This window comes from Paramisgurnus dabryanus, chromosome 4 (genome assembly GCF_030506205.2).
Source record: "Paramisgurnus dabryanus chromosome 4, PD_genome_1.1, whole genome shotgun sequence".
Classification (NCBI taxonomy): domain Eukaryota; kingdom Metazoa; phylum Chordata; class Actinopteri; order Cypriniformes; family Cobitidae; genus Paramisgurnus; species Paramisgurnus dabryanus.
This window is the reverse complement of record NC_133340.1, coordinates 48,144,654-48,158,352: the sequence shown is the minus strand read 5'-3', so window position 1 is coordinate 48,158,352 and position 13,699 is coordinate 48,144,654. Positions and strand designations below refer to the sequence as shown.

The 13,699-nt window shown below is 38.1% G+C and overlaps 1 protein-coding gene across 15 annotated transcripts in view; it reads left to right on the top strand.

Annotated features, from left to right (window-relative positions):
• The window catches only part of cd99 (CD99 molecule), a 141,320-nt gene that overhangs the window by 36,273 nt on the left and 91,348 nt on the right, over nt 1-13,699 (top strand). For 13 of the 15 annotated variants that reach the window (XM_065254885.2, XM_065254893.2, XM_065254886.2 and 10 more), the window contains exons 2-4: nt 7,866-7,901; nt 8,086-8,136; nt 8,249-8,281. The exons of the other annotated variants lie outside the window; for them this stretch is intronic. In XM_065254885.2, coding sequence (XP_065110957.1) covers nt 7,866-7,901; nt 8,086-8,136; nt 8,249-8,281 — 120 coding nt within the window. The remainder of the gene's footprint in view (nt 1-7,865; nt 7,902-8,085; nt 8,137-8,248; nt 8,282-13,699) is intronic. 15 annotated transcript variants of the gene reach the window in all.

Genomic DNA, 13,699 nt, shown 5'->3' with positions numbered 1-13,699 from the left:
AACGAAAACAATACTCAATACATGGAGTAGTTTAACATGTTTATTAGGGTTTGTTCAAATAACTTACAATGTGTTGAATGAGAAAGATACTACTGACTGTGTCGGACCGCGAGAAGCTTGACGGGTCTCAATAAACAAGTCCATTAAAAAATGCCGTAAAAAAAAACTCACAGCAGAGGGACAGTTGTGACATTTTAAACCAGCCCTTGAAAAGTAAAAAACACAAAATCTTTGTTAAATCGATGTACAAACACTTGACTGACGTTCCCATTGTAAAGATACTGGTATGTCTCTGCTTTTATATTTGCGCATTGAAGACCCGTCACCTACGATCAACAACACAAAATGATTGAATATATCTTTATACATCAAGCCACTTCTTAATTTCATCCTCACACTGGTTCATACATGGCAGGTAAATATTAACGGTTTAAATCATGTTTTATGCGTGCTTCCACTACGCCCCTCTACCGGCTGGCAATTAAAATGGATGTCTTGGACGGGAAAGGTAATACGTCACATTCCGTGTGCGAGAAACAGGTGGATATATTTGAGGAAAGAGTACCTAAATTTAACAACTATGACAAACAAAAAAAATGAGGTAAGGTCTACCTAATATTTCTCATAACTAATTACTTATAAAAAATGAGTAACATTAACTCTCTTGGTAGTAAGCAACAGATCTATAATTATTATCAATAATGATTAGCCATTAAGAAAAATGACATATTACCGATGGAAAGGCAACGTTAACGCAATTGCGTCCACGCAAATGACGTGAATTGGGCGCTTTTCCCTTTAAACCCGTCTTCGCAAAAGTTGAAAATATGCAACTCAAGCAAAAACTCAGAACTTCAAGAACGCGCACGCAGGATCATTTGACATTGTAGTGGTGTGTGTGTGTGTGTGTGTGTGTGTGTGTGTGAGAGAGAGAGAGAGAGAGAGAGAGAGAGAGAGAGAGAGAGAGAGAGAGAGAGAGAGGTAAGAATGGTGCCCATGTCGAGGATGGGACACCGAAAATAGCAATCAGAGGACACGGTTCAAGTGGAATATTCAAAACTTACCCAAGGCCTTTAATTTTCCATGAAACGAATACAGAATCTTAAGGTTGAGGGGACAAATAGATGATTATTGCAGATAGGTCCATAAAGACAGGCATTAGCAAGCTTAAAATGTTGTCTAAATTGCCTCCAGATCTTAACAGAGATATTACATGTTGTGTTCAATAAAACACAACGTTACATGTTGTGTTCAATAAAAAATGTGTTCACATACTTTTTCTTTCAACTGTAATGGGCCTTCAATTGCCACATTCATCCGGATTCTTATCACGTTTAAGTATATGTGAAATTGAAGCCTGAGTGAGGGTTAAGGGAAGAGAGCCATTGACTAAAGAATCTTTATACATGTCTAATAATAAAGGTGCCAATTGTTTGGCAAAACTTTTGTAGAAATCATTCGGAAAGCCGTCTGGGCCTGCTGCCTTACAGAGAAAACTTAATAGAAGACTAGAAACGTGTTAAGAACTAAAGTATGTATGTCATGTATAATTCTAGATAAGTGTCTAATTACAGTATGTTAACTGGATAACACTGAATATAACTCATTGTATAGTTTAATAAAATAATGTATTTTAATTACTCAAATCAAACGTTGATCGATTGATACTCATCTTTGATAGATGAATACTATTCCACCATCTGATCTTTAAATTATTTGCAGTTTTTATTTGTCTCTAGTAAATAATATACTAGTAATAAATAAGAATAACTATACTTCAAGAAGTGTTGACCATTAGATTCAGGCATAATACATTATACACTGCATTAAAAAGAGATAATCCTTGGACCAACCAGAACCAAACTTTTTTTTATGCCTAAACTCCCCTAAGAATAAATAACAACGAAGTACTTTAAACATAGTTTATTTATATAAGGCGAAGCAGTTATCAACAGGAGTCTACAGAAACGTGTAAGTGTATTTGATTTTTGACTTGTGAAGTTTTAGCACAGTGTCGTTGCTAAGAAACGCTCTCTTGTTTACCTTTGTCTCACGTGCTGCAATTCGCGTTTGTTCTCGTGTGTCCTCGCGTGCATTAGTGTATTACAGTAATTACAGTAGTAGTTTCGGCCATTAACTTGTTGTCGATTGTTTTCGGGCGTGGCCAACGCCAGGAGAGTATTTAAACAGCAGTAAACAGTTCAGTCTTCAGGTGAAGCAGTTATCAACAGGAGTCTACAGAAACGTGTAAGTGTATTTGATTTTAGACTTGTGAAGTTTTAGCAGAGTGTCATTGCTAAGAAACGCTCACTGGTTTACCTTTGTCTCACGTGCTGCAATTCGCATTTGTTCTCGTGTGTCCTCGCGTGCGTTAGTGTATTACAGTAATTACAATAGTAGTTTCGGCCATTAACTTGTTGATTGTTTTCGGGCGTGGCCTGCTGAGTTCAGTCCACAATTGAAGCACTTATCAAAGCAGTCAGTCCACCACGGCAGCGGTCGCGTGCAGCCCTCGTTGCGTGAAGACCGAAGAGTGTAAAGCCTATCGACTCTACCTGCGTGACTCCACCGAGCAGGGACACCAACAGGGCACTTGAGTATTGCACTTTTTGTTCTAACTTTTTATATTTATCTATTTAGCACTCTTTTTTCCTCTCTTTACATTTCCTATTCTTACATTTTACTATGTGTTTTCAAATCTCTACTGTCATTACAACTAGTAAATCTGTTGTATCACGTTGCCGCGGGCGAAATCTTAATAACCTCCGCACTCTCCCTCCTTCCACTATTGCCTCACTCACTTTTCCCATTGGCTTATGGAACTGCCAATCTGCTGTCAACAAAGCAGATTTCATTACTGCCATTGCTTCACATTCTGGCCTTTCTGTTTTAGCACTTACTGAGACATGGATTAAACCAGAGGACACTGCCACTCCGGCTGCCCTCTCCAACAACCCGGGTCACACCACCTGCTCCTTGGCTAACTGAGGTTCTCAGTGAGCATCGCTCCACACTAAGGGCTGCAGAGAGGAAGTGGCGCAGATCGAATGATCCTTCTGATCTCTGCCTCTATCAGTCTCTTCTTGCCTCCTTCTCCAAGGATGTCTCCTCTGCTAAGACCCTATACTACCTTTCAAAGATTTACTACTCGACTCTCACACTCTCTTCAAGACCTTCTCTACCCTTCTTTGTCCCCCTGCCCCTCCACCTTCATTCAATCTAACGGCTGATGATTTTGCTGCCTTCTTTGTGAAGAAAACGAAAACTATTAGCAGTCAGTTCTCCTAGCCGCCGCTTCTTGCACATGCTCAAACCCCTGAGACATGCTCCCTTCCCTCCTTCTCTCTCCTATCCGAAGCAGATGTTTCCAAGGTCTTGGCTTCTAACCATCCGACTACCTGCCCGCTAGATCCCATACCCACCCATCTCCTTCAGACCATCTCTCCGTCTGTTATCCCTGCTCTCACTCACATTATCAATTCATCCCTTTCCACTGGCACCTTCCACATAGCATTTAAAGAGGCTCGGATAACCCCGCTGCTGAAGAAACCCACACTCAATCCTGCTATGCTTGAGAACTACAGACCCGTTTCTCTTTTTCCCTTCATTGCCAAGACTCTTGAACATGTTTTGTTCAACCAGCTCTCCTCTTTCTTCACACAAAATAACCTCCTGGATAGCAATCAGTCTGGTTTCAAAAGTGGTCACTCCACTGAGACTGCGCTGCTCTCAGTCATTGAAGCCCTAAAGCAGGCAAGGGCAGCCTCCAAATCATCTGTGCTGATCTAACTGGATCTATCTGCAGCTTTTGACACGGTCAATCACCGCATCCTCCGGTCGACCCTCATGTCTATGGGTGTCTCTGACACAGCGCTTCTATGGTTTAAGTCGAGTATCCTGGAGAGGTGACGTCTCCAAACCCCAATGTCTTGATACCGGGGTGCCTCAAGGCTCTGTGCTTGGACCGCTGCTCTTTTCGATATACATGACATCCCTGGGCTCTGTCATTCGAAAACATGGCTTTTCCTACCACTGCTATGCAGACGACACTCAACTGCACTTGTCGTTCCACCCTGATGATCCCACGGTTTCTGTACGCATCTCGGCATGCCTGAGGGACATCTCACTCTGGATGAAGGATCACCATCTCCAGCTTAACCTTGCGAAGACAGAACTGCTTGTCATATCATCTGAACCAAAGATGCAGCACAACCACAACTTTTCCTCACCCCATTGGCAGATACTTTTGCTTGTTTTAAGGACAATTTCACTTAAATTGTATATTATTTGTCTTAAAATTAGACTTATTTACTAAGGTCATTTTGCTCATCAAGATAAAGCATCTTAATTTAAGAATTTTTAGATATTTCTACTGAAAACAAGACAAAAATACTAAGTAAGAAAGTCATTTTTTGTAGTGTACGTACCCTCTCGATCACTGCGCTCGGCTTGTGGTGCCATCTCAAAAAGGGAAGGAAACACTATGGCATACCTTCTCAGGAACTGTTCCACAACTGTGGAATGATCTGCCGGTCGTGACACGGTCTGCTGACACTGTAGCGGCCTTTAAGACTCGGCTAAAAACCCATCTCTTCCGCCATTACCTCACTTCCTAATTACAGACTTACCATCTTTCTTTAGTTATCTTTCTCTTTATCTCTTTCTCTATTTACCTTCCTCTTTATCTATAAAAAAAAATACTAACATACCCTTGGCTTATGTGTTGAACTTGATGAGATTTCTGTTCTTGTGTTGCCATAATTGCTTCTATTGTTTACCTCACTTGTAAGTCGCTTTGGACAAAAGCGTCTGCTAAATGACAAAATGTAAATGTAAATATAACAAGCAAAATAAACAACACGTAGATTACCTAGGAAACCAGAACATTTGTTATTTTCGACGATGTATTTGTTCAAGATTTCAGTTTAGCAACTAGTCAGACCATTAAAACAACTTAAACCGGAAGTTCGGACCAGACGCATATCGCGTCACTGCATGTGCGTCCGATGAAACGGTATATATGTATTGCACTTTGTCCAGAAACTTTGCTTAGTTCTTGAGCTGTTATGTTTATGATGCGATTGTGGCGTGCGATGTAAATAATTTAAACGCAGGGCACCTGTTCATTATGTGCGCTGTAGATTCCATTGTCTTATCGCTGTGTAGTAAGCAGAATTGTTCGTGATGTTTAGGAAACCACAGGAAGAGGTTGTATTTGGTCGGGAGACTTTGCAGCCGAGCTTTAATAACAAATCTTAGGATACCTTCATTAACTCTTTCACCGCCAGCATTTTTAAAAAAAGTTGCCAGCCAGCGCCAGCGTTTTTCATGATTTTCACCAAAGTTTAATGCCTTCCAGAAAATGTTCTTCTTTAAATATATAAACATACAATATACCAAATGAAAGAACAGACCCTCTGCTTTCAAACAAAAAAAACCGTTTCATCCTACCTTTAGTGGTTCTTTTGCAATCAGCTTTTGAATATGGGTAGGTTTTTGCAAAAACACCATATTTTGAGCAAAAAGCAGAGATAATTCCATTTTTATGACGGATTTTTCATAGAGATCCCATTCAGAGCGATCTTTAAAACAGACACGGACATGCAGCAGCTTGCCATAGGGCAATACTTCCGGTTTTAAAAAGTTGCGGAAGGGCGCCACCTGGTGGATAATAGCGGTATTGCGGAAAGACGGAAAATCTCGTCATTGGCGGGGAAGCGTTTTCTCTTAATTGACGAGATATCTCGTCAATGGCGGGGAAAGAGTTAACAGCTGAATTTTGTAACGCAGAGTGTGAGCATGTATGATCTGCGCACGGCAGGCATGCAACAAGGCGCTGGTTAACTAAATCCGAGCGTACTCTTATTCTCCTGTAGCCCTGGTATCCAGCTTTCCAATAGGTTTCTTTTGGTAACCGAGGAAACCTGGTTCTCAATCTGCAGCATAGGGGACCTTGCGTTTACTTTGGTCCAGCATCAGTGAGCGCCGGCAACTTCGCGAACTGTGAGGTCATCATTATTCAGCAGATGCAATAGATGCTTTACTCTATAGTAGCTGTATATACCCATTCAATGTTAGGAATTCCCAGAACCCCTTCTGATTTGTTCATAAAGAGAATACTTTTTGTTGTGTGTGTATTAAGACTTAACTACTTTCTTACCAGCTGCATGGTCTTATCATTTAGCTCCTTCAGATGTTTTTTAGCAATGTGGACATTGGCAAACAGATGATGGATCTTGGATAGAGCTATATCTCGAACTGCTTGGAGTTTCATGCAGGTCAGTAGGGGACACTGGTCTATCAAGTCTAGTCTGCTGAAGTATTCCTTACAAATATCGCTCGCTTGCTCTTGCCATTTTCCTGCCACATTGAATATGTGTCCTAGATAATTGTATGATTCATGACTTGAATAAACTCTGATTGTGCTTCCAGCTTTTGTAAATGATAGAGGCTGATCATACTTGGCCCTACACCATCTATTTCCACTGCTACGTTGTTCATAGAACACCGCACATTTGTTGTTCTTAACTTTAAGTCCAGACCATTACAGGAATCGATCGGTGTATGACAGCATGTTGGTAATGACGTTCTCCTCTCTTGATACTATGAGGACATCCATCGGCAAAAGCCTGAACTGGGTTTGGAGTTGTGATGTCAGGCTGAGCAAAAAGACATAACCATTTCAGCCAGTGGTTTAAGGCTAGTATGAAGTTCACAGCGCTCCAAGGACACCCTGTCTTAATCCCAACTTCAAGTTTAACCGGTTTTGTTAGTTGATGTCTGCAAATCACTTGTAGAAATGAATTATCATATACATTCTTGAGTTTTATTTCATCTAGAGAATGAAGAATTATGCTATGAGGTAAAGAGCCGAAGGCATCTTGAAAATCGAGGAATACCGCATAAAAGCGGGAGGATTCATGTTTAAAATCATCAATTGCACACACACACACACACACACACACACACACACACACACACACACACACACACACATTCTGGTTTCCATGTTTTGTGGGGACATTCCATAGACGTAATGCATTTTATACCATACAAACTGTATATTCTATTCCCCTTACCTGCCCCATTCCCTAACCCCAACCATCACAAAAACCTTTCTTGTACCTTAGATTTTCAATAAACATCATTCTGTTTGATTTATAAGCTTGTTTCCTCATGGGGACATCAAAATGTCCCCACAAGGTCACAAAAACACTGGTATTCCTATCTTTGTGGGGACAATTGGTCCCCACAACGTGATAATTACCAGGTACACACACACACACACACACACACACACACACGCACACATATAAAAACACACACACACACACACACACACATATATCATTCAAAAATGTGCCTGCAACATGCCATAAGCGCATTTGGTGTGATTGGCCCTTTAAAGAAACATATTAATATACCCGACCAACAAAGAACTTGTAGTTTGGGGGATTAACATAAATTATGACATATGTAAACAGACTCGAAACACCAAGTATTTAGTTGATGCCTGGAGAAGTTGCTCTGCATAGCCGGGTTGCGTTTCTTCATGTGGTAAACTTAAGGGGTGAGGCTTTATTTAAATGCAATTGATATTCAAATTAAGTTTTTATCCACCACATTTATTAATGTACGTCCGATCATTCCTACAATGAGATTGGCATCATACAAATGTTTCTTGAAACTCATGTGAACCTGTGTTGTAAGATGATATTTGATAATGGATCTACACTTGTTTCTATGTTAGATTAATAACTGAGGCTCATTGTGTTTGCAATATGGATTACAATTATGGACATATACAGTACATATGTTTGTAGCTTGCAATTTGTATATTTAAAAGAACACCTTTCTCCTTACAGATTTGGACCTCTTTGATGCCCTTGATGATGAGAAGCGTAAGATAACCATTTATGGTACTCTGTATGTTGATATGTTAGTTAAATGCTTACAACATGTCTATTTTGTATTGCCTTTAATATTGTTGCCATCAAATGTGAATTATATTCATTATTTGTTTAGATGTCTATTTATATTACTGTATGTGCCCTAAGTACAATAATTTATCTAATCCTTTATTAGCCCCTACAAAACCACCATTGAAACCTGTCCCACCCAAAAACACAAATACAGGTAACATTTTTAAACTCTATGCACAAAAACATTTTCACAGAATGCATAAAGTAACATTTTATGCATGGACTATAATTTAATTTGTTTTACCTGCTTTTCTTTGCTTTTCTAGAAGGGTTCGATCTATTAGATGCATTCGATAACGGTAAGACTAACTGGACTATTATGCGAGATTTGTTTAACATTTGAGTTGATTCTAGATTTAACCAGTGTTCGAATTATGTCAAAGCTTATGGGGGGGTCCCCTAGCTAAGCCCCACCCCCCGGCCAAGCTCCACCCCCCTCATTATAGGGTCGCTGTGATTTCACAACGTAAGATGTGATCGTCCTTGATCAACAATCATCTGATCCTGGTTTTAATCAAAGAAACCCCAAATTACCCTTAACTCAAACTCTAAAAAAAGTTTACCTCTCAAATTAGTGTGAAACACTGGCAAGGGCAGAACTTTTAAACAGAATAGGGGTGAAATAGGGTGGACTCATTCTTAAATTACATAATTTTACTATATAGTAGTGATTAAATGGATGATTACATTGCGTTTTTTGAGTCATAGATTGAATAATTTTCTGATCAGCAAAACTGGAAATGATGAGCATATAAAAATAGAAAAGAACAAAGTTACAAATAAAGCAAGATCTAACAGTAGTATTTAGGTACATAAATAGAATCAAATGAATAATAACACTGTCTTCTTCACTGTATAAATTACATATAATTAATCTTTTTAAAGATACATAATTTTAAAGATAGTTATCATGCCACCAGGTTGAAGGTTGCTGTCCCCAGCACTCACAGCAGCCCCATTTGCGTAATTTGCGGGTGGTATACGTCCCCACCGCTTTATGACCAAGTTGATTGTGCCCCAACTTCCGACCACGAAGTAATTCTTGCGTTCATAATCATAATTAGGGTCCATATTCATTTAAAACGCATGTACAACGCATGACGCGCCGCCGCCTTCTGCTTTTCAAAGCGGTCGCCTGTGAACACGAGTTTTGTTTTAGACGCGTCTATTTGAGTGCACTTGCTGCACGTTTAGATTTAAAATAAACTTGAGCGCAACTTGATACCTTGATAAAAGGTAAATGTAAATGTAAAAAAAAGGTAAAAATCTACCAGTAAGTTATATATGTAACAATGATTAATCTATTAATAGTTATTCTTCATCTATTTCATGCAAACGCTAGGGGAAAAAATATAGGGGAAAACATTTGATCCTTTTCAGCAGTTGATAACTTGATAAAAGGTACATGTCGTATTTTTTATATCTACCGGTAAGTTATATGTAACAATGATTAATCTATTAATAGTTATTCTTCATCTATTTCATGCAAAACGCTAGGGGAAAAAATATAGGGGAAAACATTTGATCCTTTTCAGCAGTTTTTGAATAAGTTTAATTGAATAATATTAAAATACCTTATGGTAGGGCTGCATGATTATGGCAAAATCGTAACTGTTTTTAGACTATTTGCATTGAATTGGAAACGATATTTTTGGAAAATATATTAATTGCAAGGCTGCAAAGAATAGTGCACTGAGGATTTAATTATATTATTTTAATATAGTCAGTGGTGAACTAAAGTGGGCCGGTCTAAGACATGAAACTCCAGGGCTGAAAATGAGTCCCACTTCGGCCCTGCATGTTACATTTTCCCAAGGTTTAAAAAAACACATGCAAAAGATACTTTCTACAAATAATTATTTATTTCTGAAAGATGCATAGTTGAGCGATAGGCTAAGTATTAAAGAGACTATCATTTATTATCATTTAAGCGTGATTTCTTCTGCTTTCCTAATAAAATATTTTGTGTAACTGGGTTGACCAGCCGTCAGTCTGAGTGGATAGCTTTGCCACTGTTATGAAATAATTGTTTGAGAAGATTTAAAAAAAAAACCTTAAACCTAAAGATTACTAAAGATTCTTACCGCAACTGAGGTAAAAAATACTCCACACGCAGATAGAGACATTGGGCCCTATTTTAACGATCTGAAACGCAAGTGCTAAGCGCAACGCGCAAGTGAGTTTGTGGGCGGATCTTGGGCGCTGTTGCTATTTTCCCGGCATGAGAAATAACTCATGCGCCGGGCGCAAATCAATAAGGGGTTGGTCTGAAGTAGGTTCATTATTCATAGGTGTGGTTTGGGCGTAACGTCAAATAAACCAATCAGAACGCTATCCAACATTCCCTTTAAACGCAAGGGCGCAAGTTCCATGGCGGGTTGCTATTATTATAACGGATTTACCAGGCACACGCCAGGAGCGGTTCACAGCCGAGGAGACCGACGTTCTTGTAAATCCCAAGCTTGCCAGCATAAATCGGGCACGCCGTGTAACGGGAGGTGGATCTGCCTACACATGACCTGACGCCAGCAGAGGACATCGCTGCATCCACCCTCACCCCTGAAAGGGTTTGGGGGCTTTGAAATCGGACCCAAGAAACGCAAGCAAGGTCCAACCCCAAAGTACTCTTACAAATCAAGCTCACATACATTAAGGTTTCTTGTGAAAACATTTTAATTATTATTTACATAAAATAAACGTTATACAGCCACACAATAAACTTATGAAAATATTTTAATCGTTATTTGCATGATAATTTTTTAACGCAGCCACACAATAAATAAAAACTATCACCACAATGCTCACCACTATGATTTCCCTTATCTCGTGAATTAATATTTTTAAGTGTAACAATTTATGATTTGCAAAAATAACTGTTGCATCTGTGTAGATTAGATGCAAAGTGTATGCGCGTTGTGCACACTATACATTATGGTCAAGCATGCGCCCTTAAAATAGCATAATGAACAACGCGCAACGCGCCACTGACTTTAGACTAGTTTTTTTTGGTTAGTAGCGCAATTGTTTTTTGAAACTGCAAAATAGCATATGAGATGGTTTGCGCCGCAACACGCCTCCTTTTTGCGCTGAACCACCCAGGGAGCGCAAGTTCATTCCCTAGTTTGTTGACGTGCGTCTGTGGAGGGAAAAACCCGCTGTGCGCCGGTGCAAAATACGAATGATACATGCGTCACTGACAAAGTCAATTGCGCTGGGTGCAAGATAGAGCCCATTAACTCGTCTGTCAATTCCACCAGAAAACAGCATGAGGCGCACTTGCGAGTTTCTTTATTTCGGACAGAAGTCATTTGAATTATTTTATTGCGAAATTGGGACAAATAATGGACAGTATCGCTTTGTGACACGCAAAATGAGGATTTTAAATTTATGTAGTATTTTAATAAAAACCAGGGGACCCCCCTAATTTATATTTTTGTGCTTTATGGGGGGTCCCTTAAGGCTTATAGGAGGTCCGGGACCCCCCCAGACCCCCTTCAATTTGAACACTGGATTTAACTTAATCTTGTTAATCTTGCTAACAGATGATAGTAATGTAAAGTAAGATACATGTTCACATCTTATAAATGTCAGTTCATATCTTATACATCATTTAGAATTAGATTGCAAACAGGATGCATAATTGTAATTGGATTTCTGTGGACTTGGACCTTACATACATGAACTATACAAGTAAAAACCTGTGTACTGTTTTAACAAATTCTAAGCTTAAATGAAACATGTCTACTCATAACCGTTTTAGTTAAATTCAACTTTTTAAATGTATGCAACTTAATCTTGTAAATCTTGCTGACAGATGATAGTCATGTAAAGTAAGATTACATGTTCATATCTTAGAAATGCCAGTTCATATCTTATACTAGAGGTTGACCGATATGTGTTTTTCAGGGCTGATGTAGATCAAGTAGACCGGTAACCAATATTTTGAACAGATATATCTGGTGTAAAAATGAAAATTTATGTAAAAATTAAGACATTGCCTCTGACAAAAACGTATAATGCTTTGAAACATTTTTAATTCTGACTCTGACAAATGTTAATTATAACAACATATTAATAATAACAAAAAAGAGCAAGAAGCACCAATAAACTATACATAAAAACTATCAATTTTTTTAATTTAAATAAATAATAAATTAATAATTAATAAATGAATTACTTTCTGATGATTTAAGTGTTGCATACAATAGTAGAACTATTCAGATAATCATCTTGAAGATAAATGAATTAACTATTCTTTGGATAACAATTAACTAAACAATTTTAATTTATATAAAGGGCAAATAATTGCATTGCCTTAATAGCTTCATTGTGTATGTTGTAGAAAAGAAATGTTTTCATGAAACTATAACATTTATACCATATTACAATCACTCTTAGTTGGTTCAATAGCCTTTTCCTTAACTATATGCAGAGCTGGGTAGATTACTTATGAATTGTAATCCGTTACTGATTTCGAATTACATGACAAAATGTGTAGTCAGTAATATAATCTCTAAGATTACACATCGTTGGTAAAGTAATCTGACTACTTTTGGATTACATTTAGATTACTTTTGAAAAATGTTATTTGATATTCAAATATATAAAGAGGGGGAACATATGTTCAATTCTATTTCACCAACAAGAGCCTTAAAAAATAATTTTTAAAGTGCAATGTACGGACAGTTAATACTTCACAATACTTACACTGTTTTACTTTGCTATTTGTGTCAAATGAGAGTAACACACTGAATAAAACAAAATCACTCTTTATGAATTTAAAACATATTTACCTAAAATTAAGTAAATAAAAACAAAACAGCAACATTGCAAAAACCAATAGGATTTCATGAAATTCACTGCATCAACACTGCTAGGTTTAAAATAAATTTCACCTCACAAAGAAAACTGAAGTGTTTCCTTAAACCACAAGTTTCTTTTTAAATGAAATTGTATCTTTACATCCAGCCAAGGGCATAAGTTTGATTTTGACATTGATGGGGTAATATATAAAATTGTCTTCATTGTCACAAAGGTTAGCGCTGTTTACTTGAACAATAGTTAAAAAAGTATTTTTGTTATTAAGGTTACAGGCCAAAAACAACAAATATACAATAGTTCTATTTTATTTTATTTTCTTGCTTTTTGTGTGGTGCCAGTAAAAATTCTGGCATGGTAAGTTAAAAACTGAAACTGTAAACAAGTCCAGACATACACTCTTTAAATTTGCAACTTGTCAGGAATTGGTAGGAGGATGAACCCAAACCCAGACACGGATACAAAAACACTAAAGACTTTATTTAATAACAGAAAAACAAACACCCACGATGGGGTAAACAAGACAAAACAAGATATAACAAATGACTAGACTAGACTAACTTCACAAAAACAAAGGAAACTAGACTAGGCTTAACTTGGCAAAAACTCGACCCTTTACTCACAGGGAAACGGTACAAAACGAACCCGTACAAGACACCAAACACAAGGGCTGCGTCCGAGACCGCATACTGTATAGTAGGTACTGAATAAGATGAAGTACCTACTTACTTGGCGTTTAAACAGTAGGTACTGTATAGTATGAATCCTGGTAGTATGAATGAGATTCGGATGTACTACATCCGCCATGTTTCTACATCACGTAACATGCGTCATCCTCACGTCATTTCAGCGCGAAAACCATAGATATGTATATAAAGGCTAGATGGCTCAAGGCGGAG